Source organism: Pipra filicauda, unplaced genomic scaffold, assembly GCF_003945595.2.
Source record: "Pipra filicauda isolate LSUMZ 115617 unplaced genomic scaffold, ASM394559v2 scaffold2_size9829703_pilon, whole genome shotgun sequence".
Taxonomy (NCBI): domain Eukaryota; kingdom Metazoa; phylum Chordata; class Aves; order Passeriformes; family Pipridae; genus Pipra; species Pipra filicauda.
Window position 1 is genome coordinate 3,545,394 of NW_024104421.1, and position 25,687 is coordinate 3,571,080.

At 37.6% G+C, this 25,687-nt stretch overlaps 1 protein-coding gene across 13 annotated transcripts in view; it reads right to left on the reverse strand.

The window, feature by feature from the left end:
• The window catches only part of ERC1 (ELKS/RAB6-interacting/CAST family member 1), a 288,797-nt gene that overhangs the window by 94,851 nt on the left and 168,259 nt on the right, over positions 1-25,687 (reverse strand). For all 13 annotated transcript variants that reach the window (XM_039383120.1, XM_039383129.1, XM_039383128.1 and 10 more), the window contains 2 exons: positions 21,082-21,213; positions 5,302-5,462 (listed from right to left, as the gene is read on the reverse strand). In XM_039383120.1, coding sequence (XP_039239054.1) covers positions 5,302-5,462; positions 21,082-21,213 — 293 coding nt within the window. The remainder of the gene's footprint in view (positions 1-5,301; positions 5,463-21,081; positions 21,214-25,687) is intronic.

The window sequence follows — 25,687 nt, forward strand, 5'->3', positions numbered from 1 at the left end:
GCTAAAGGTTCATGTCTTTGCTTTGCAGTTTCATCTTTCTGTGAAACTTCGAGATTCAAGTTCAACAGTTCTCTCACCTATGTGAATCATTTGATCGACCAGTTTAGTGCTGTTGACTGAAAATGGATTAAACTTTTCTGCTTATTTCCCTGATTCAGGCTCTCTACTATCAGTTGCACTGAAAATGAAATGTCAGGCTGTCTCTAATGCTGCCATAACACTCTCGTCCCAGAGCACTCAAAGGCTCACTGACAAAGGCAGGAGGACAGAAGGGATAATTCCTTCCTGACAGAAAGGCTTCATTCCTTAATTGCCAAGAGAAAAAAAGTGCAAAGGAGATTACGCTTTCTCTCACATTTTCACCTGAATTAAAAAAAATAATAGCAGAAGACACCAAATTTGAGAGTTAACCAAGATCTACATTTATGAAAAGCCTAATGTTTCATTACAGTGAAAACTGAGGAGTTAGGAAAAAAAAATAAAAATTATGGTCTTTAAATAAACTTTAACCTTAGAAGACACACAACATCTACATGCTGTATTTCAGCTTTCCTACTGGATTCTGTGAGAATTTGAGATTAACAGCAGTTCCAAGGTCAGTTTATTTCAAATTATTTAAGTGTGATGTCTGTATTGTTCCTTAATTAGAAATTTACTATTTCTAACATTTCAGACTAGTGCAACTGAAGTTTTTACAATTTAACTGGGTGACGATAGAGAATTAAAACAAATATATAATTAAATATCTTATGCTTGAAAATTAAAAAGGACAAAACAATGGCAGTAGGATATTAGTGTGTTCATTTTCACTGTGTGCCCTGCAAAAGACTTTTAAAAAAAGAAAACACCTAAACTAACAGAAGAAAAAAAGGGACTGACGCAGATGCACTTGTTCAGCTCTGTCCCAGACAGTGAATCCTATGGACATGGAGTGCCCCCTGTGGGACCTCAGCTTATTTAATTTCACCCGAAGTAATTACAGGAGATGTTTTGGTACCACTGCTGCAATCACGTGATGGCCTGATACACCAAGTGACCACAGACCTTGTAAGTCCAGTTCAGTATGACAAAGAGCTTGTGTTGGGCCTAGAAAGCCATACCTTGCAGATGCAAGGTTAACATGTTACTGCTTTGTGGCACTGACAACAAATGCAGTGATTTCCAACCACAGAGACAACTGTTCATAGTTGTTATAGAACATACATGCACTTCTGCAACCAGGAATCACTTTTGCTCTGGAGAACTGTTGTTAAACCATATACATAAACCACAACCTCTTTAATGACAAAAAAAAAATTCTTTAATTTCCAAGAAGACAACTGCTGATGAGCTGACAAGTTATTGTTGGATGGTCATTGATACTTTTTTTTTTCTGGTTCTGTTCACCATGGGTGCGTGCAACCTGAAATATTTTTGTTTGGTTAAACTGTTTGCAGGGTTTGAAATTACTTCACACCTCATCTTGGATCAACTGAAATGACTTTTCTGGCAAATAAACTGTGTCAATTAATCAGTTTCTTTTGGACTAGTTTCAATTTCAACTTCATACTCGTACCTCCAGACAATGCTGCTTTATTGCTGAGGAGATGAACTTTTCAGAAGATAAACAACCTCAGCTTCCACTGACTTAATTTCAGTTGTGAGTGTTCGAGTGTGTGTGTTTGTATTTTTCTCATCTGATAGCCAGAAAATGAACACGTGGACTTATCAACCATCTACCAGATACTTGTAAGTCATATCATGCAAGAAAACTGTAGCAGAGATACGGGTGAACAGTCTTCCTGCATAGCACTGCCTAGGTGGGCATCTTATTTTTATTAGTAGCCCTCCTGTAGCTCTCAGCAGGCCTTCCAAGTCCGAGATGAAAAAAGGGAGGCATACAATAAACAGCCTCATTAAGCTACACAGGCCTGGTTCATCTCTGATCGCCGCCTACACTCTGTATCAAACGAAACACTATCTGTGGGATGAATTCATGTAATTAGAAACTACTGTGATAAATATTCAGAAAACCACTCAAGTACAGTCACAAAAGAAATCAAACGATGTTTTCTGACAGCTTGGTTTTGAAACATGAATTATTTTCTATTATAACAATTTATTCATCTGTAATATCCTTGATTATTTTTCAAGAAACAAGAGGACAGTAAATTATTCTCAGACAAGTAATAATCTTTCTGTTGTGAGCCAGCAGGATGAAGGATTCAACTCTGAAGCGCCAACTACATTATGTAAGTCTGCATACCTTGAATTATAGGGCTAGCAGCAATTGCAATTAGCAAGAGAAGGCATAATTCAGGAAAGGGCTGTTGGACAGTTTTCCAGGTCTGAAAGAACAGATTGAGAAATGCTCCAACTGGGACTTTTCAATCCTAAAGCAGATGATTAGGAAGAACCTTCTGGTCCTTCTGACCATAACAAAAGCCCTGTCTAGCAAAAAAAAAAATAAATAAATAAAAAATTCCCTCTCTCCATGCAGACACAGTGTCTGTTCCCCTTCCCTATAAGTGCAGTGTCCGCTGCTCCAGATTTGGCAATTGCATGAGTTCGGCCTCAGATTAGACTGTTTGTGCTCGGTTATTTTCACACACTGCCAAAATTTGCTGACAACACCAGGAGAAAAAAAAAAGGAAAGGAAAACTGGTGATTTTCAACAGTTTATAACTCAGCTCAGCCTAAGCAGGTTTTTACGGGACAAAGAACAGAGATTTCTCTGTAGACAGCACTTTATTCCTGCCTAATTTAAAAGATTTGCTGTGAATGATGGAAACATTAGAACTTCTTAAAGAAAACATAACAAAACAAAAATCCTAGCAGTTCACTAGTATTTCTTTACAGTAGATCGGGTTTGGTGATATAAATAGAGACCATTATCTGCCTCTCCCATAATTATTTGCAATGAAGTTTTTTTAAAGGAAAATGAAAATATTAGACTTAAAGGAAGAGGGCTTCCAAATACATAGTATTTCTTTAAGGATTGAAATTTCTTGCTTGGAATAATTCACACTTGAGCTATTCTAGTGCCACAGTATTCCCTAAGGAGTGTGAAATGATCTTCTCAGGGTTACAGAGTCAGTAGTAAACACAAGTTCTACTCTAAGAAACAGTATTTTAAACATATATTTTCACTAACATCATATCTAACAACTTCCCATCAAAACCCAAAGGTAACTTTCTGGAGTCCCCTTGTTGCTTTAACACTTTCTTTCAGTCCATATAGAATATCCTAAGGTTGCATTTCCTAAGCTATTTTTCTTGTCTGTTCCCCAGCCCCACTAGCTGACTGCAGGGCCCAGCCTTTTAGATCTGCTCCTCTATCAAATCTCAAATTTAATCAGTGCTGCACCTCAAACTTGAGCACCTCAAATTTGAGCACCTCAAACTTTTCCCAGTAAAGCATGCCCTAAAACCTGGGAAATAAAACTGTATCTTTGAACACTATCTGTACAATAGCTATTGTTTTTTGTTAAGAACACTAAAAGCAGCTAATTGCCTCACAAAATTGACCACTCATTCAATTACTGTTATTTTTTTGAGCTGAAATAGTAGGAAATACTTTAACAACATGAGAAACTTTTTGGGAAACTAGAAAACAAGAATGGTTTTCATAAAAGGCATAGGCTGGGAAAGCAGGGCAATGAAGAATATACTGGAGTTTCTGTATATAAAAATAAGATATTTAATTGACTGGGAGTCCTCAGTAGAGACTTGTTTGCAACAGAGCCTCATGGTGAGGCTGAGTTTTTGAAGTTTGGATGCCTTTGGCAGCTTTATTGAACTTTAAGACAGACCAGCTATGACTAAAACACGCTCAGCTAGTTAACTATACAAACATAATGTTTTTTCCATCTTTCTCTCCATGTGCTGACAGCATTACCATTCTCTCCAGCATTCTTCTTCCTTCTGAGGTACAATGGATCTACCAGTTCATGCAGTTCCTGATACTACATTTCAGTACAACGACTTTCCAACAATAACTTACACAGCTAAGAGAGGTCATCATTTAGAAGTGAGTAGTTATATTAAAGGATCTACACAATTCCAAATACATTTCAGGATATACTGTACACTACGTGTATATTTTAATGAGAAGGTTTGGCAGAGCAGTTTGGCAGAAGAAAATGCTGTCAAGTGATTGGATATGGGATACATCTCCAGTTGCTTTGGATTCCCACATCACCTTAAGAGCTATTCTTCCCACCCTCCCCCCCCCCCCCAACTCTCAAGGCAGTCAAATTTATAGCTCAATAAAATTTTTTATTAAAAATAAAAAGTGTGGCTTTTAAGTACTGTAGTCTTCCAACATCCTTACGCCAGGTCTAGATCAGACTGCTGTAGCGGAATATGAAGCTGGGGAGGCTTGGCCCACTTTATACAGCACTCCTAAGTTAGAATTTCAAGATCTAAGCCACCTCTTTCCATTTTGTAACAGCTGTTTTTCTATCCTTTCATTAAAAAAAAAAAAAAAGGAAAGGAAAGAGAGCAGCGTAGAATAGTTAAATAAATAAATAATGGCTCACAAAACCACAGTGGAGGAACCACTGCTGGTCCTGCCAATAAAAATGTTCCTTCTCTTCAGGGCTGGCTAAACAACTGAAAGTGTTTCTAATGAACTGCTGGCAGCACTATCCATCATTGCACTAAACGGATTCATGTCTCCCTAAACTAAGGATAACTATTTATCTATAATGCACAGTCAGAAATTAGGAAGTATTTAAGCCTTAGAAGTCTAATTCCTCACTTGTCCCTACCTCCTCAAAGTTCAGTTTTATCCAGGTCTTCTTATGCAAAGATGATGAGAGAATTCTGACTGATAGAGAGCTTCAAATTATTCCAGTGTTAATGAACCATCCACATTAGTCTGAAAAATACTTGAGCAGAACAGACCTCTGCAGTCTGATTTTACCATTACAAACACCTGACATTATGTTTATCTCTTCTCTCTTATTTTTTTGTCATTTACTATACTGACTTGCACCTAACCTTAGTTATAGGCTGCTCAAAGCAAGATGACACATTAATAAAATAACTGAGTCCCAACAGTTGTTTGAAGGACTTCTGAAGATGCTGTTGTGCAAATAATAGTAGTCTACTGTGAACAATCACAAGGAAGAAATGGTTTTGACCTCTAGTGGAAATGTGACAGTCATGTTCAGAAGTAAATTCTGAAGGCTCAACCGACTACAGATCAGTCAGATCTGTAATGTTCATGCAGTGGCTGTCTTTAGAACACCAGGGATCAGAAAAGAATTCAGAGATCTCAATAAAACATGCCTACAAATAATGGAAGAAGACACTTACTTCATTTCCAGGACTTCCTCCAAATGTTTCCTTCTTTCAGCTCGTAGGTTGGTCAAATGGGTTTCCTTCTCAGCCAAAGACTGTTGTGTAGAGGACAATTTTGCTTTCATTGACTCCAGCTCCTGCTTAACCTTCTCCATGGCCATCATCAGCTCTTCTACCTAAAACATTTTTGGAGCAGACAGGAGGAGAGAAAAATAGTGTAATGTGATCAACTGGACTTTACTAAATGTCACAACTAAATTGGAGCACACAGGTTACCAGTGCATGTATGCTGCACAACACTTCTGTAGGCTGGAAGCATCATCTAGTGCTGTGGACAGAATGTCTGTACTTGACTGAAGCAACATTACAGCCTGTGAATTAAATTAGTTTGGTCATTGGAATGTTACTATTACAATAGAAATCTTCAACTCTTCTGCGTTTCTGTTTTAGAAAACGTACCCCAAGGATAAGAGGATGACCTGTATATGTTAAAATTGGCCCACAGAAAGGCAAGGTATTAAATGAAACCCATTGATAATACACCAAAACAATAAAAAACTTCCATTGTAAATGATGCCTAAAGAGAAACTACATATGCACTTCAAGAATAAAGGTATTGTTTCCAAAATAGGGAGAGGACTGGGTTCCCATGAAGATGTAAGTAAGGCTACTTCCCTCAAAATACCATTTGAACAATGCTTATAGGCACATGTTGTGATTTAGCAACATAAGACATTCAAAGAGTTGCTGATGGCAGAGAAGTACAGCAGAACATTGCTGATATCTCCAGCAAATTAGGAAAGATTCAGAATTAACATGATTGTAAAGTCTAGCATAGATTTTACACAGATGAACAGTACTTTTGTTTTGCACTTGGAACAAGTTCTGTCTTGGCTAAAATTTATGATAATTAACATGCAAAACCACAATAAATGCTTAAGTCTAACTACATGTAGCATTCAAAAACCTCTGGATGTGCTTTTATAATTTTATATATTTTATATAATTTTATAACACATTACTTTCACTGACTTCTTCAAAACAGGTTTTCTCTTCCTATCACAACCAAGTGTTCATAACCAGTTTTATAATGTGCTTCAAATGGGAGAAGCTCAGATGCTACTGATGCACATAATCAAACATTCGTATAAATTTAGTATGACAACACAGCACTGCATTGCCTTTATACCCCTGCATAACAAGCAACTTGTGATCCATCCTGGAAGTGAATCATTGAAATTATATTAAGCCAAATTTCTAATTACATGTTTTCATAAAAGGAGCTGGGCATGTCATTTGCTATGTAAGTGCTGGAGGAGGGAAGGTATGTAACATACTTTAATAAATCCTGTACTCCTAAAGGCAGAGCTAAAATGGATAATAAGATTGGTTTTCATCCTCAATCAGTGACAGAGCATGAAAAATTGCAATTCAGAATTAGCAGATTTATAAAAATCTAGCACAGACATTGTGCAGTGTTTACTGTAGAAAGCCTATCTACTTCCACCCAAATACAGCTGCCAAAAGGATTCTTCTTGTGCTCAGCAAACTAAAAAAAAAAGAATAAATTAAAATATGTGATTATCAAAAACTATTCAAGATGTACAGCGAAAAATTCATCTCACAATCAACAGACCAAAGCAGAATTTCAGTGACGCAGAATCCAAACTGGTGACCATGGATATATTAACCAAACTTTCCCTGTTTTATTAGTGTGCAAAACAAGATCAGAAACTGTTAATTTTTAAAACAAAGAGAAAACTCCATAAAATGAAATAGAGAAAATACATCAGAAAAGAATGCAAAGAAGAACTGCAGAAATAATGAATAGCAAAAATACTACTAGGATGGAAACTGGTTCTTAGAAAGAGAAAAGTCACAACGTGGTGGGGAAGTAAAGGTGTACTTGTGTATCAATTTCTAGAATATCAGCTTCTGCTTCCTTTGGGTGGATCAGCATTACCCACATAAACATTTCCCTTTAAACTTAGAAGAAAAAGGTATGCCAACTATAAACCCTTTAGCTTATAACAGAAAACCACCTCAAATCAACAAGCCCCCAGCCAACTGCAACAATCAAAATGGTCTGTGTCAATTTGTCAGCTGCCAAGATAAAACAATCTGTGAAGCAGCATCTTCTCTGTAATCAGGTCTGAAATATTTCTGACATCCTTCCCTCCCTTCCCAGCCACCAGAGTCTGTGATGCTGACACTGAAGGACTGCTTTGCTCGATGCAGATCCGTAGCGTGACAACTCTGCTGCTAAGAAGACACAAGCAGACCAGAGACTGATGTCTAGGCCAAGGCTCCCAGTGAGAGGTGGCAAAGGCTAACTCTGCAGGAGTACTTTGTAGTGGTGGTTATTGCAGGTACTTAATCTTTTTCTCGTTGCTCTGCTTGCTAACTCTTTTAATTCTAAGGTTGTATTCTCTATTTTTGCAGGCTAACGGAGAATTGATCTAATCACGTATTAGGAACGGCTGGAATGCAAGGAGCTTTTAAACTGTGCCAACAACTTAGTTTACAGAACTGTCATTACCTTCCATCCTCTCCAGCAAGTACCATTTGTCACGCAATTTACTAAAGACAAAGTTCACCAAAACAGTGATGACTGCATTCACAGTAAAGACTTCATTGTTCAGGTTCATCAGGTTATGGATATTCCATGGGTCTGTTTCAATTAAACTTCTACAAAACAAAACATTTTATTTGGCAGCTTATGAATCTTAGCGCAGACCTGTCTGTACATGTCCCAGTAAGCAGCCCTGTGAGAAATGATACAGGAATACTCACTGGAAGCAAACTGCTTGCAAAGCACATCTAATTTAGCCTATATAAAAAACCTTCAAATCTACCCTTGATTTTTTTTTTCCTGAGGGCAGCTAATTGTATAATAAAGAATAAATATTTGCCAAAACCAGAGATCTTGGCATGCTGAGACGTTTTCAGAGACATGCTGTTGACATTTGCAATTTAACTGCAGGTAAGCTTGTGCCCTGCCAGCTATAACTAGAAAGTCTCCATCTCAGAAGGTGTGAAGAGTAGACTCTAGCTCCTCTTTTCTCTTTGCTCAAATGACAGCATATAAAGCAAAGTATATCTTTGACTATCTATGACTTAGCTGTGATTCAGTTCTCTGTAGACAGGCCAGAAAGGTCTTCATGTATTCTGAGCAGAGAACTTGAATGGAGACTCTTTTTTCATTGCTTTGGGGCCTTAAGTGACATGACATAACCAGGTGGCAGCTTATCCTTAAGGAAGAACATCAAGCTGAAATAAGTTTCCATTAGAGGATAGGGCTCCCAGGAGACTGAACAAACTATGCCAATTAGACCTGTATTCGCAGCAGCAGAAAAGGGAAATATCAAGATAGGACAAATTTTTTACATAGTATTACATCTCCTTCCTTAGGAAGCATGAAATCAAGACAAAGAAAAACACCAATACAACAGGAGAAGTTTATCTACCATGTATTTGGATCTAATGACAAAAAAATGAAGCCCTTTTCAGAAGCCTATCTACCATCTTAACATCCCTGTTCCTACAAACTGTAATTTCAGGCTCCTCTGATGCAACTCTAAATCAAAAAACAGGCTTTTGCACAGACATGTAGATACCACATTAAATATGTAGTTGTTCCAGTAAACTTTTCTGGCCATTGGGTAATGTGAAGCCAAGGACTTGCAAAGAGCTTGGTCAAGTTCCCCAAAAGCCAGTAAAAAGACAGCAAAACTGAGAAAGGGACTGGATATGCAAAATATTACTGAGTCTGAAAATCCTACTAATCACTGGATTAGCCCTTGGAATGATTACTGACAAAGACTGCAGTACCTAAGGCACAAGACAGACAAGTTAGTGGAGCCTCAGCATCCCCAAACACTTCAGTCTGTTTAAATTACAATGTAGTGGCAGCTACCTTTTTCCATTCCATTGTGAACTTTCCCCAGTGATGAAGGATCACCTGAAGATATCTTTTCTACTGCACTGGAAATAGAAAAAGGCTTCCATAGCCCTCTCAGGAAGATAGTTCTGGAGTCTAATTTTCTGCTCAAAGAAGCAGAGCAATTCTGGGTCATCATTCAAGTAACAAATGCATCATGAATGCTGGTAATACAGTGTAATTCACTACATCAGTACGGTGCAACTATAAAGAGGCAATGGACAAAATCATCAGTATGGAGAAAAAAAAAAGAGTAAAATGCTACACACTTGAAAAAACACCTGAAGAGGCAGAGGATCTGTTCTGAAATGGTGACCCCTGCAATCCATGTTTATATGCTACGTGTTTACCAAGAATGAGGAAAAGGCTAAAGAATGCCCTCCACAGACACCACAAAAGAAATGTTTCCAGTCTCAAGTGACAGGACATAAATGTACCCAAAGTTCATATGTATATGATTGGCTTGAATAACCTTTATAAAAGACAGCAAATCACTGGTACACTACATAAAAGATATTTTATGTTAATGTTAGAGAAGGCTTTTCCTCACCTGTAGATCAGCAATCTTTGCAGAAAAGACTGCATAGCCTTTTTATTTTTCATTTTTTCATAGAATGCTTTGTCTGGGCTGGAAGAGACCTTTAAATACCACCTAGGCCAACACTCCTGCCATGCCTTTCACTAGATTAGGTTGCTCAAAGCCCCATTCAACCCAACCTTGAACACTTCCAATGACGTGACATCCACAACTTCTCAGGGCAATCTGTTCCAATGTCTCACCACGCTCATTGTAAAGAACTTCTTCCCTACATCCACTCTAAACTGAAGTTTCAACCATCCAGATAGTCCAAGGCATCTATTAGTCTTGTTATTTTTCCTTCCTCATAATTTTTTTCTTTTGATTAGGCACAAAAGATTACACATCAATGCATAATTAAAATTCTCAGAGGGCATGGAAAAGGAATTTGACTGTTTCACTAAGAAACCTACACCTAAACTGGAAATACCACAATTTATGTGTAGTAAAATATGGGAATTGTTTAATTATGTGCCTGGAAACAGACACATTTTTATGTTTCTCATTGAAGGAAAGAAATTCTAATTCTTTCAATATACATACAGACATAGCAGGCTATGGGATAGCTGTTTATATTCATTATTGTGTCTCAAAAGTTCCATGTAGAATACAAAATGATGCAATTTTAGAGAATACAGATACAAATACCAACACAAACAAGTCATTTTCCACGATCATTGTATAAATCAATCACTAGAGATCTTCATTTCAAAACCACCTCAGCAGGCTAACTTGTATATTTAAAATTATTGGCTTTCTAAACATAGACCTCTCTTGTATAAACAAGAAATTAGCATTACGAGACAAAATGTACTAGAAATCTGTACTTTTGCCCAAAACTAACTAGGCCAGCAAAACAAAAAGTCTTGCAATTAAAAGTCAGTAGAAAGAATGTTACAAGGACTGAAAAAAATAATAAACATTTCTCAAAGTGTCACTCTCTCAGACGACAGTCTCCTACTTTTCTACTGCTTCTGAGTTTTGAAACTATTTTTCATTTCATTGTGTACATTGCTGAAATGATAAAGGGACTGCAAATTTCTGCATTATCTTTTACTTAGTTTTACTGATTAGACTTCAGAAAATGAAAAGAATTAGACATGAAAAGAAAGACAAAGACAAGAGTTCTGGCTCAGTGTAAACTTGTTTGGATCCCAGAAAAATTTCCTAGAACAGATGTTAAGACATGGAAAAAGCACAGGCCAGACTTGGGACTTAAGCATGTAATTTAACTGCCTCAAGTAACATATTACAAGGGAGAAAGCATTGAGTCTGACATAACTTGGACTGCCAGCAGGACCAGATGGTTTGCTTAAATCACAAGCTAATAAACCTTTACACAAAATAAGAGGGAAATGAATTATGGTTTCATCATAGCCCCGTTTTCGTTAAAGCAGTAGGGTGGCTTTAAGGTACTCTTAAAGACTATATCCAAGACACTTAACTAAATTCTTGGCTATTCTGAATTGAGGGAACAACTTTCAAATTCCTATAGACACTGGGAAAGCTGTTAGGCACAGCTTTTTGAGAACTAAAAATATTGAAGAAAAATGAGAGAAATCAGTAAACAAATAACAAGAAAAATCTTCCTCTCCCTCAGCAACATTAAAATGTTATTTCTGATTTGTGAGGTAAGGACAGTCCTCAATCAAGAGAGCAGCTGCAAGCTCTGCCCCACTGGCAGCAGAAGGGTGTGAAGCAGAATGGCTCTGCCCCACCACACAGGCTGGAGCTCTGGCTTCAATTCACCCCCCTCTTATTCACCACCAGTGCACAGTATGCACATACCTGTGGGTGGACAGAGGACAATGCATCCTGGCTTCTGGCCTCTCCACCGTGACAATGTGACCACCACTAATCCTTCTGAAGCAGATACATAGGGAGATTAGATCCTTTACCTCCCTCTTTATTCTGTGATTGCAGGCACCATAAAGATACACTAAGTGAAAAGCAGTTCACCTAAAAGACAGTGTTCTTCCCTACACTATACATAACACCCTATATAACTGCTTCACTTGTTCTGTGAGGTTGCTGTTAATGAATATTGCCATAAGATCCTGTGCAGACAAGTGAAAAACTTCTCTTTTCTTCACGACTCGGAATTCCTTAGTTGGACATCCTACCTAAAGACACTCAGAAACAAACACAGCAGAATAGTGTGCAATAATGAAGATGTTTCTATACATCACATTTAGCCCCATCTCAAAGAGGATGCAAGATTTACAGAACCCCTTTTGGCAAGGTCAGCTGTGTACAGCAGTAGAGGACTGTGGCAGACTGCACACTGAGAAGGAGTTCTGTTTTGTTCACAGTAAAGAAGGGAGGGAGTGTTGAAACTGTGAAAATGGCTGGTGGATTACGAGCTCTCCAGATAAATGGCAGGGCCTTTTGATTATCTGTAATATACAGCAGTAATTTTAGGGATGAAATCTGTGTTTCTTTATATTAGCGTGTGGCTTTCTTGAGTCTTTGTGCCTTTAGTTTTTAGACAGTTAGGATTTTGTACACTCAGCATCCCTAATAAAATAGAGTGTCTTGGTGGCTTAACAGGACTGGTGCCACTGTTCTGCTCTTACATTATTAAATGAGAAAAAGGAGAGGGAAAAGATAAAGAGAGAGAACAAAAGCCTATGGTCTGAAAACCTGCAGGATACTGCAGATGAATGCAATTTTTCTTATCTCTGTGAAAGTGAGATACTTAAACAGCTGATGTCTCTTATTTCCATGAGCTGGTCTCAACAAAAACTTCCATTATAAAAAAAGAATCTGATAATGAAGAGGAGTTAATGCTCTGTATTGCTCCTTACTGTCTCCACAGATGGCTCTGGGCAATGAGGAGCACTAATACTGGACTGATCAGGTATCTGACATTACCATGTTACTCCTGCAGAAGCCACAGAAACATTAACAAAGGAGTCTCTGTCAAGGGGTGCATTACTTGAGTATCAATTGAGTGCTTTTGCTCATACTCTGGGAGCACTGAGCTTTTGTATGAAGAAAGAGGAATCAGGATTCACAGATGTTTGGAAAAGAGAAAACTCCTGAGCCGCCAGACTTCAGGACTCCATAAGTCACAGCTGTGTTCTGTTAGGATGTTTGGAGGTAGCTTTGACAGTTGCATTTCCTAAATGTGGGCCATAACCCATACAAATAAGCAACAGCCTACTGCTGGGACAAGAGCTCTTGAGAAGGAAACAATAATTGTCTCTGCTTAACACATATGAAATATTTGAGTCAGGCCTGGGGAAAAAAAATTGAAAACTGAATTCTGATTTCTACTGAGGAAAGAAATCTGTTTTAGTCACTGGTATCTGACAACTGTAACAAGTTACAATTCTATTTCTCCATTTCCCTCAAGTGAAACCATTATCCAACCAAACATTCTCATTATGCTTTTCAACCCTAGCAACCATACCAAAGGAAGCTGTCCTGTTTCACTTTACATTGACCTATAGTCTTAGGAAACTGTCTTGTGTTTATCTTCCATGGTTAGCAATGAGTCTCTCCCACTCTTTGGGAACACAGCAGTAATCACAGTACACGATCTTGAAAAAAAAAATCTGGATTTTGATCACCTTCTAAAAATCTCTACAGAGGCAGAGACACTAGGATATAGCACATTAAGCACAGCTCTGCACACACTCATTTAGCACAATTTATTACATCCAAACAAAGTTCTCTAGAACTATGGATAACCCATGATACTCCAGCTACAACTCTAAACGTGGCCATCTTCAAATTAACGTGCCCTTTCTTAGGTTACATCTACCCTGTGACTGCTGCTAAGGTAGAAGTCATACTAATTGCCCAGGGATTTCAGCACTTTTTTACCAGCCCTCTGTAGACTATGCTGATTTCCATTTTGCTGCATTTTAGACAGTTTTAGGTTAACCAGGATATGTCACTATGGCAGACAGTTTAGACATAACTGAATAATATTCAAAGTAAATATTTAATGCTGTGCTACATAGCACAGCAAAGACTGTCAATTTATATAGCATAGATTGATTCTGCAAAGAGAAAAATTCTGGGATGATGTATTAACTCACTACAAGGAGTGAAAAACGTTATGCTAATTCCACATACAACTTTAACACCCTTTTCCCAAAAGACATTAAGGATCATGAACACAAATATATGAAAGCACATGCATTGCCATGTGAAGGATGAACATGTTGCTAACTGAAGAAGCACAGTCTCGCTGGCAAGCTCAGGAAAGTTTCCACCTCTATGAACTCGTGGAAGCAAATCTTTAGCATTGTAGTTAACAGAAAGCAAACAGCAGAACCTAACCACAATAAATAAAAAGCAATTCCACTACATGGAACCCAGGCTGAAATTCAGTGAAGGGTTTGAAGGAATCCAATGGTAAACAGCAGTACAGCAAAGTCTGGAAGCTTTTGTGTGAATATGAAACATTTCAAAAGAAGGGCATCCTCAGTTTAATGAACCTGAAGTTTGTAATTTTTCTGTGTTTTTCTGTATAGGAGAAAGGTACAGGAAGGAATACAATTTCTTTTCTTGTACTTCATGGATTTTGGGGAAAAAAATCAATTATGTCAGAAAAAGAGTATATGTTTTTCAATTTATGAATCTAACGTTGAAGCCTAATTAACTTTTCTAATGCACTCATCTATGTACTATTGTATCACACTTGCATTTAAGATCACAGTTAAGCAATGCAATTGGAAAGGAAATTTAAAATGAGAAAAGCACAGCACTAGCTTAAACAAATATTAACACAAATATTTGCTTGGGTCTTACAATTTCAAGCAAGCATTAATGTAACCAAATCTGCAAGAATTTGATTTTCTCCTGAGCCACCATAAATAAAATACTGTCTAGAGGTAGGTGCTTGAAAAAATAATATAACAGTCAGAGAGATGCCAAGATAGACCTTTGTCTGGAAAACTCGACTATAATAAAAGACATAATGTGAAATTGGTATTTATCTATTAAACAATAAAAAGGGATAAAAATCCAGACAAAAGGATCTTAAAGTCAGCATTTGCACCAAATTTATATATAATGGTTTCCATCAGTATTTCTCATTTCATTAAATGAAAAGGTGACTTACATGGAGAAATGCTCAATGTATATTTTGCACAGAGGTTAATTATCCTTTCAGTGTTTCCAATTCTCTTGAAAGTCATCAAATTTTGACTATTTTGCAACCTTAAATGAGAGCAACAAATGAAACAAAAACAAAGTCACCATCCCTGAAGGAATTTAAAAGACAGGTAGATGTGGTGCTTAGAGACATGCTTTAGTGGTGGGCTTGGCAGTGCTGGGTTAATGGTTGGACTCGATGATCTTAGAGGTCTTTTCCAACCTAAACAATTCTATGATTTTAAAAGATTTAGAAAGTTTTTCCTCTATAACGTTAGAAAAAAATCTCCGTCTCAAAGGCTTTGGGCATTATTTTCTATTCATCATTTCCTTCCCTATTCATTCTTCCCATCTGGAGACAAAAAAAACCAAGCCCCCACCTTGGCACAGCTGAACACAACTAAGAAAAAATTCCACTCTGTTACACTTCTTAAAAGGTACATTACTGAAAATGCAGGAATTACATATCAAATTACCTTCTCCCATGGAGGGAGCGTGACTCAGTACAAATCTGCATATTTTTAAAGGAAGAGGTTATGTAATCCATTTAAATACTTGGGGAAAAGAAGTAACTTTAGGGAGATGCATAATTGCTAAAAATTACTGCAAACATATTCCTTGACAAGGACACAGTGCACAGTCAACTTTAGCCATGCAAAATGCCTTCTCTAACCAAAGGAACAGAATCAGACAAAAGGCTAGAAAAAATAGATCTCTTGAAAAACAGTGGGAAAGTCTATGCTTCAGGCTGACACTGACTTAGAAAGCTCTTAAAACATCTGTATCAGTAAAAGAAACTAAAATGTAAGTTTTTAGCACAGAACTTTACTTAATACGAACCAAATACACACATTACTTTGTACATGTACATATATATACATACACTCAAACCCAAAATGAGTTTGGCAGACTTTTACAGGAAAGAGCTTTGCAGAAAATATTTAAGAGAAGTTCAGCCGAAGAAAATGTAAACTGCTTAGAAAAACCTGTGGGAAGCAATGAGGCTCCAGCACCTTCACCTCCAAACCATACCCTGGATTACTGCCTTGATCTCCAATCTCTTGGTTTATCAAACTCCTCATAAGGAAATACAGAAGAGACAAAAACATTCATTAAAAGGAAACTTTTCAGCATGTGTTACAGACCAGTCAGAATTCTGACATTTCTACAGTGCTCAGAAAACACCCATAGGTAAGTGGTTCATGAGAAATTCCATTTTATATTTTCCATTTACAGGGACTTGTAGGAAGTAACCTAATGTGTCAGAATTTGTGCTGTGAAATAATTCCATTGCTCAACATACGTAAGAAAATATTTCAAATCTATTTCAGTTGCAGAATGCTCAGCAAAAAAAGGTATATTTTTTAATTTATTTTGCATTTTTAGAAGGTACCTGATAGGATAGGGTTCAATATGATAAATGTGTTGTAAATGTAATTTCTATTCTACCAAGGAAATGCAATCTAAATAACACAGCTAAAAAGTTAAAGCACAACCAGAATGGTGGTCTGATGGAAGTGCAAATGACAGGTATCACTCAATACCTGGTGAGAATTTCTGTGCAGTAACTTACAGGTAAGACTCTTGGAGGCTGTACTCTACATTCAAACCTCTGCTGACCTTGTATTTACAACAGGGAAACAGGACATTATGAAAAAGGAGTGAACTGTGAAGGTTCTACTTGAGTTATTAACCTATTTAATATTTATTTTTCCTTAATAAATAGATACAAATTTTGAAGGTGGCATATGTGATAGAGTCTTGTTATTGAAATATTTTACACGTAATATGTACCTGAAATAATATGTCCTGAAATAATTTATAGAGACAGCGGGAGAAAGGAATTAGCATAGGAAAATACATTTAAACAATACATTGCTTTTACAATATTCAATCTTTTATTTTTTTCCTCAAAAAGCAAAGCAGAAAAACCTGTCCTGCGCAGGATAAAAAGTCACAGTGTATGAACACTGATATAGCTATTTACAGGTCTACATACTTAACCTCATTTAAATGTCCCACTGAGAACCATAACTTCAAAAAAGGTTGATGGAAGGTATCAAGATCAGACTGCCAACTCAAAAATTTCAGTTTAAGTAGCTACTTAAGAAGGAAAGAATGAACAGGTAATGGCCATTCTTTGTGTTTATTTACCATATAATTTTAGGGCAAGGAATTAGATGTTAGCTGACACTGTAGAAAGAGTGCATTTAAGCAGGAGTTGATATCCATGAGAGAACAGAGCTACACTACTATAAGCAAAAATACTATTTCAATTTCTAAAACCTTCTGCTTTTCAAATTTGAAGGAAATAAAATTAGATAGAAAAATGTATGTTGTGGTCAGGCAAAGCACCTCACTCATAGAAACAGTAGCCTACTGTAAAGGATGCAATAACCATTTCTGGTAAAAATATTTTTAGTAATAACACTAAGCAATTCCTGCCTCCACTTCTCAGTCCTGCCCCCACAGTTCAGTGCTTCCTCAGATGTCCCCCAAGTTCTGCATGGGGATCCATGAACCAGGTCAGTGAATTGGTTCACATGAAAAAATTCCTTCAAAAAAAGAGACAGCGGTTTCATGAATTAGCTCCATTTCACAACAGAGCCTCAGAAAGACCTAGGCTGGGAAAACTGAAGGGATGTGCACTGCAGTATGGGGATAAAAGTGAGCAAAGAGAGGGAGGGCATTAAGGATCTTAATGAGAACACATTAGTGAACTATGCCCTTCAAAGAGGAAGGCTCAAAATGCAAGTAATCCTAATATTGGGCTTGAGAAAAGAACCTGTTGCTCATTACTGATTGACACTGAATCACAGAACCTGAACTTCTGTTTCACTTTATTTCATATAAAGGGCCTCATTCTTTCATGAGGACTGAAACACTCTTCCAGCATTGTTCTGGGAATGGTGAATAAATAATTATGAATAAATCCATCCAAAGGACAACATCCTGCCTTCTGCTGCAGGAGAAGGGATGGTACGATGCACCAGGACAGCAAAAGAACAACTGTGAGCAAGACAAGGCCTCTTGTCAAAGACGACCTCCACCAGTTTTTCCCAGGGAAGTAAAACTAACGTCGTATCTTTGAGCAGAAAAACCCCCTTATATTTAATTCTTTCTTCCCCCTTGAGGAACATAACGACAGCTTTTCTAAAATAAACTCAGATTTGGTTAATGCAGAAACAGTTCCTGAATCTACATTTGGTTTTGCCATTTCTAACAAAAAGAACCTTATGATGGAAGTGTTTATCCAAGTAATCCTAACTTCAGCCTTATGGGGAGCACTTAAAAAGAAGTCTCCATACACCTTCTGATCTCCCACCTAGAGGGCTGAACTAGAGGGATCAGCCACAGTGGTACATAACCCCACAGTTGTAAGGAAGTCACAATAACATTTACATACAGGATTCAACAGGTGCACCAACAAAACCAAGGTGAGTATTATTAGAAAGAAAGAACTTGAAGAACTTTCAAGTCTTTACATCTATGCAAGACTGCCTCATCTGCTTTCTGTATGGCAGGGATTTTTGTTACACAGATCAGTAAGGATAATAAAACTATGCCCAATTCAATGGGTGCACTGCTCCCAGTAGGAAATGCCTGATTTCATTTTTGTGAAAGATGAAAGAAAGAACAGGTCTAAAATCCTGAAATAAACAGAAAGCTTTAGTCAGCTGGAGGCATCTTGCATACACGGATTGTGTATTAACACAGTGAACCCACTGTCACAGTTAATACACACTGACAGGATATTTTCAAACACTGGATTAAAGAGAGCATGATTTTAATCTATAACAGATATGTGAGAACCATGAAATCCAGGGTGGCTTTGTGGAGGCTGTAATTCAAATCTGAGGCCTATAAAACAGCAGGACACCACACGCCAGGAGATAATGGAGGGCAGGATCACACAACACACGGCTACAATAACAACATGAAATACTGGGGCAGAGGAACACACAAATGAGATGTCCTCATACCTTGAACCACCTAAAGCCAAAATGGTTGATCTCATGCACTGATTCATTAAACAGCTTCAGACAGGCAGTGAAGTGGCAGAATGGTAGAAAGCAAGATAAACAAAAGAGAGGAAAGAAAAAGCATGCATTTAAAAGCAAATTATAATCAGTTAGAACAACATTAACATTTTAAAAATCACACATATTACTCACACTTGGGCTAAGAATGTGAAAGTCAAAGGATTTGCCATTGACAGTGTATAGAACACAGATCATTGCATTTTAAAACTCTAAGTCATCCAAGGGTGTCTTTCATGATTCTACAAAGAACTTCTAAAAAACATAATAAAACAAAGAGGGCATTCTTCAAAAGTAATTGAAGGAATATGAACTGAAAAACATTTGAAGGGAAGTCTCCTCCTCACCTTGAAAAAACAGCTACTTGCCAACACTCTATTACCTGACTGCATTTAACTGACGCCAAAACAAAATCCTATTGGACAAAATGGGGCACAGCTGGTCTCCCAGTGCTGACTGGAACAAGACACACCAGTTCCTTTTCCTTTGTGCTGACTGGTTGCTCATATTTTAAAAACTATAACTTGTCAGAACTGGCAGTTTAGTTCTTTGGTTGGAGTGAGACACTGCTGTCATTGCACAGATGTCGACTTTTCCCTCTTCCAATGCTGCTGCTTTCAACCCATCCTTCTTTCTCCTCCCCATTTCTGTATGCACCACTACATCCAAATTAATTTCTTTTTCATGGTACTGTTGCCTACCATATTCCAGCAATCTTTACCCACAAATCTTACTTGTCTTGGCTCTCTTCCTCTCCTCTCAATCTCTCCCACTGACCCTTATGGCTCATTGACCTTCAGGCTGTGCATTTCCCTGCCTTTAGGTCGCCCACCCAATTCCAACTCTTTATTCATCAGCTTCTAGGTGCTCAAGAACATAAAAATGGTCACTTTGTCTTGTGACTGATAAATTAAAACATTATGACATCCTAGGCATCAAATCACAAACTACTTTGATGGCTTTTGTGCCTCATCATAGAACCTAATCAGTTGTCAAATATCCATTATCCTTTCAAGGAGCTCTAATCTTTGATGTGGTGTTCACTACCCCATCAACATTTCTATTTCATGCAATTTTTTAAAGGCTACAAGAAATCTGGAAAAAAGGCATTCTTGAAAGCAAATTTCATAACACTGTCTAGGATCTTAGGATACAGCAACCAGAATTATCCTCAATATGTCTATCAGCAAACAGCTGAGCTTGACTCTAGCCTGAAGAGAAACACTTGCTTTCTTCTTGAAAACTCAGATTATTACTAAGATATTTATATCTTCTTTTTCATTAAAGTCTGTGACACAAAAATACATGCTAGAAAAAAACCTCTTAAAACATTTTAAAGTGCACTTAGAACTGTTGTTAAGTAAATAACAAAGAGGAGGAGATCCCTCTATTGAAATACAACTGACAAAATGTTCCTGTTTGCTAATTATTGTCAAGTAAGGAATAGTGAAAAATACTGAAGAGGCTCACAGAAAGCACAGTAAGAGTGACAGGTTCAGCTTCTGCTTCAAAAGCTTTATCAAAATGTCATGGATTTATTCACTACTTATGCTATTCTCAAGGATTACTTACGTGAGTTACAATCAGGCATCTGTGTGATTCTTCAGAATCAGTGGCACAGAATCAATTGATGTATAAAAGTTTATACTTGTGGCTTCGACACGAGTGTGTATTTCTGTGTGTGTGCTTGGCTCAAGTCAAGGGATTTACCTCTTTATCCTGTTGTTTTGCAAGTATAACCAGACTGTGGTCCATAAACACAACTACACTAATAAAAATCATTATCTTTAAGCACATTCAATGAACATCTCAGTTAACCTAAGTATGCTCATACATAGGAAGACAGCTTTGAAAGGCAAGACAGATCAGAAGAGTTACTACTTAAAACAATATTTTAAAGTTCAGGATACCTTATATTTAATTTTAATTCCAAGAAAATCTTACCTATGAAATACCATTTATCATGAAGGCTTTGCAGACTTTAAGAGTTCTGTTACTTAATGTTGGAACAGAGATACAGGATCACCAAAGAAAACCAGCTGTGTTTTGCAGTAAAGCAGGGAAAACAGCACTTCACTGTCTGGTTACTTTCCTAAGAGAACTACCAGTGACTTTACAAGATTGCAGACCTGTTTCTCAGCATTGATCCTGGCTGACTCCTCTTGTGCTAGCACCATTTCCCGCTCTGCAGTTATCTGAACACTTTCTCTGAGTGCCTCTTCCAATTCTTCAATCCGATCATCCTTTTTACGCAGATTGTCCTGGAAAATGACGGGAGACGAGGTGAAGACGACTTGTTTGGAACTACAGCCTTTTAATCAACCAAGTTTTACGCCAACCAAAATGTGTTTCTCCCTCCCAAGGTGCAATTGCAGGCAAATCATCTTCACACAAGGGAAAGAAAGATGAAGGGATGCAAGAGTAAGAGGAAGATTGCAGTAAAGAGAAGCAGAAAGCTAGTGAAGCAGGACCCTGGAACAAGAGTGCTTGCCCTCAGTGTTGGACACAAGCACAGTCCTGTGAGATTACACAGCATAGATAAGCAAGGATTGTTGGTAAATAAGGATTAGTAAGCAGTTCTGAAGAAGCACAGAAGCCAGAATTGGCAGGAAGGTAGCAGGCATTCAGCATTGCCCATTTGCTCTCACATTCATCAGCAGCAGGTGTGGTAAGAAAGGAAACACAGCACTGCAGTTTGGAATTTGTCATTTCCAGGTTAAGGGAGAGAAAAGCAAACATTAACCCAACAGAGTTTTCCATTGTTCAGATTAAGTCTTTGAGGAAGTGTTACATCTCTAGGAAACATGAAGGATTCAGTTGGGACGTCTGAATCTCAGACATTCAAGTATCAAGACTCCCTAAAAAGTTATTCTTTGATTAAGAGAATCTTCACAGTTGCAAATTCAGATGCCCACATATGTTCAAAGAACACTGAAGAAAACAGTATAACTTAAAAAAAACTATATACAAAATAATAGTATTGTTATTTGTAAAGGAGAGTCTCCTTACTTTAGTCTTGCTAGGAAAATAAATGTGTATCTCCTGATTCTGCAGAAGCAGGTTGGACAGAAACTGCAAAGCAGGCTGTCCTTACAGTATAAATGAATGTCTTGGACCATGGCTGCTTAACAAATCCACCAGAAGTGAGCAGCTTTATGGAAGATTTCTGCACTTCTTGTCTTGCAGATTGGTTTAGATCATAGGGTTCAGATGAGTTATTAATTCATATTGAAGTTAATACATGGCTTTTTAGTCATCTCAGCAGCAGTGGAAGAATCACAAATGCTTTCCTGTTTGCATTTTGCTTTTTGTCAGATTTACCCCTTTGGCCTTTGTCCTTTTGTATTTAGGACTGAAATTTTCCACTGTTTCTCTGAAAGTGTTTCATATCATATAAAGAATAAGGAAAAGAAGACTGACCTGGAAAAAATTGACCTTGCAACCTTCATAATGGAAAGATTAGTCTTGTGAGTTTAAAGAATGAACCTGACTTATTCCTTGATTCCTGCCTTCTACAACCTGGGATACATCCCCAAGGATAGTTGTTGCATGAATGCCATTGCTGAGAGTCTCAAAACCGTCACTTTCAATGAGAGTGTTCAAGCAGAGATGCAAAGCTTTGTATCAGAGCAGGGCAGGACATCTGGCCCCACCGCCCTCGTGAAGAGCAAGGCTAGTGTTCAACCACTAGCACAGGCAACAGTAGTTGTTAGGCTTTGCAGGCAGAGGAGCTTTCTGCTGATGGTTACTTTCCAGAGTGGATTCACCAGGCAAGTAATTGCTGATTTCTAAAGAAACAGATGGAGAGATCTACATTTCAAAAATAGGTGTTGCACAACATGTTTTCATAATTTTTGAATCTTTTAGAAATGCTGATAACATCTTCCAAAACTACTTTATGGTTATGATTAGCCTAAATGAAGTCTCATCAAAAAGAGGAATAACAAGCTTACAAAAAACTCAGCACAAAATACTAACTGTGCCAGACATGACAAATATTTACTTGCCTATCTGCATCACACAGTAAGTATGAATTTTACTTCTTGATATATTATTCATGGATAGCCAAGTAAATGTGTAGCTCTCTGTGTCAAATAACAAAAGTGGAAATAGCACATTTGAACAGCTGCATGTAAAATAGAAACCCCTTTAAAATAAGAATGCAGAATAAAACATTCTAACATATGGGCACATCCACTCTTCATTCCAGGCAAACATTTCAGAGGTGAATTCAATACTGTATTAACTGTGACACCATATAGTGCTCTATTCAGACAGGTGAACTCTTGAGGGACAGGAGGAAGAGCAATTGGTGATACCAAAAATACAGTGCCATGCTACCTGCATTTGAAAAATCTATATTCATATATAATTATTTTTTTCCTAAAATAATACACAAACTTTTACATATATGAAAGAGAGTTGCAAGTTAAAAAGTGCAGTGTTAACTTAGAATGAACTGCCTAGAAACTGTGATCTTTTATCTCGAGTCTAATACTGATAACCCACCCAGCACGGAAAGACTAGTTAGAACATTTCACTTTCTGTCTCAGGCAAGCTTAGTAAAAAGATGTGTAATTTCACCCTTCTAAAGAACATTTCACTTTCTGTCTCAGGCAAGCTTAGTAAAAAGATGTGTAATTTCACCCTTCTAACACTGTCACAATGTGTGTAACCACCTTACAAAACCACACAAACGCCTGGCAGGAGCAGCAGATTGTTGCTTAGCCAGGTAACACCTCCACTAGTGCAGAATAGTCTCAAAGGACTTTTAAAGAATTATTTTGTTTCTAGCTCTTTGATTCATGACATTGACCAGCATTTGAATTACTTTTTTTTTTTTTTAAATACAAGCTGCTGCTTCATACTGCTAAAAAGTAAATAAAAGTGAACCCACATTTGTCTTTTAATATATCAGCATGTTTTTCCAATTGTTTGGGTCTGAAACAAATCAGGCTCATGCCAGCCTTCAACCTGTCCTGCTGCTGCTTTCCTCTTTTTAGTTACATGAAGTACTCTGTCTTTATTGTGATAGGTGTTAAACTCTGAGAAAAAACTTCTGTCAATTATAACTACAATTAAAACTTTTTTCCTGCAGTGACTGATCCTCTGAAGCAAACACACATTTGAGCACTGCACTGAGGGCTAAATTATCCTCTTCTATTTTGAGAGAACTGCAGAATGATAAAAAGCGACGACCTCCTTTCATGAAGCTTATACAGATGAATACTCAGAAAGAAACAAAAATACTACTTACCTGTACAATAACTGCATTCTTCAAGAGGTATTACCTACCCAAATATCTCCATGGCCCTCCCTCCCTTTCCTCCTGCATCCCATATGCACAGCAGAGATGGAATTAAACTGGGATAGAGGAGATACCTCTGCCTTTATGCTCACTGGTGGTAGCACACAGAAAATGAAAACCCATTCGACACTGTGGGAGTGCCAAGAGTTCAGGCACAATAAAAATTTTTGCTACCTATACTATGATCCAGTTGCTGATTCGTATGCAAAACTCATTCCACACGTGCCTGTCTGAAAGCCTGAAAGGAAAAGGAGGTGAGAGTGACGCACATTTACGGGCTTTTCCTTTCCCTTCAGGAAGGAAGTGGTGGGATGTCCAAGTGATGCATGTTAGAACGATGTATCAATTTAATCTATCCTGCATTCATGTGATGGGTAATCTGCCATGTAGTTTTATGACAGTGCATGAAATAGGATACATGCTTTCACCAAGGCATTTAGGTTCAATCAAACCTGAGGTATCCTGGCAAACTCCATAACTGTGTCTTGAACTAGATTCATAAAGATCTTTATGGCCTAATTTCACTCTTGGAAATAAAGTGAATTTCTCTAGTCAACTAATGGGAAAGATTAGTTAACAGCTTGAGAAAGCAATGAAAGGCTTCTTTTAACTATTAAAAGTATTCTGGGACTGTAACATCTAGGTAGGGAAAGATTCTTGTCATATAACCCTGTAAATAATACGATAGCATGTCTTACCTGTGCACTTTCACAGATCAGATGGGAAGAACACAATACTGTAAGTGTTTTGCACTAGGAAGCAATTACTTCTTAAACAGTGAAATCGTTACAAGCCCCTATTATTACAAGCCCTGTTGCTTTTTCTTATAACGTATTTCCTCAAGAAGCCACGACCTAGATAAAGAACTTAGTGATAATGATCTCAGTCCATGCTAGATTGAATAAAACTCTCCCTAAAAATAAAAAAATCTCCTTTGTGAACTGACCTTTCACTGGGTAAGTGGAACCTGGGAACTCAGGACTGTCAGCTGCCTCAAGTACTACTTAAAGCTTCCTCATGGATACAAAAAATCATTTTGTTAATGAGACAACAAATTCTTCACCAATATTTGGAGGCAGCCCATCTACAAATGTAGGGATTTTTTCCCAGTTAAAAATACGAGGGCCTGATTAACTGCAACTCTAAAGTGCACACTGGTTGGTCAATATGAAAAACTGAAATTTTCAACTGTACCACAAAATAAACACAGATCCAATACTAAAGATTCTGAAAATAAAATAACAGAGAGGCAAACTACCACATAAAAGAGCTTCTGCTAAAGATATTGCTGGGCATGAACAAACAGTTGAGTTAGAATAACTAGAAATGCTAGTGCTGGTTTCCCATAGCTGTCTTGATGTCCTCAATTGGTAAAGGAACTAATGTATTTGGGGCTACCTGTGATGGGGAGATCTCTGTCTCTCTAG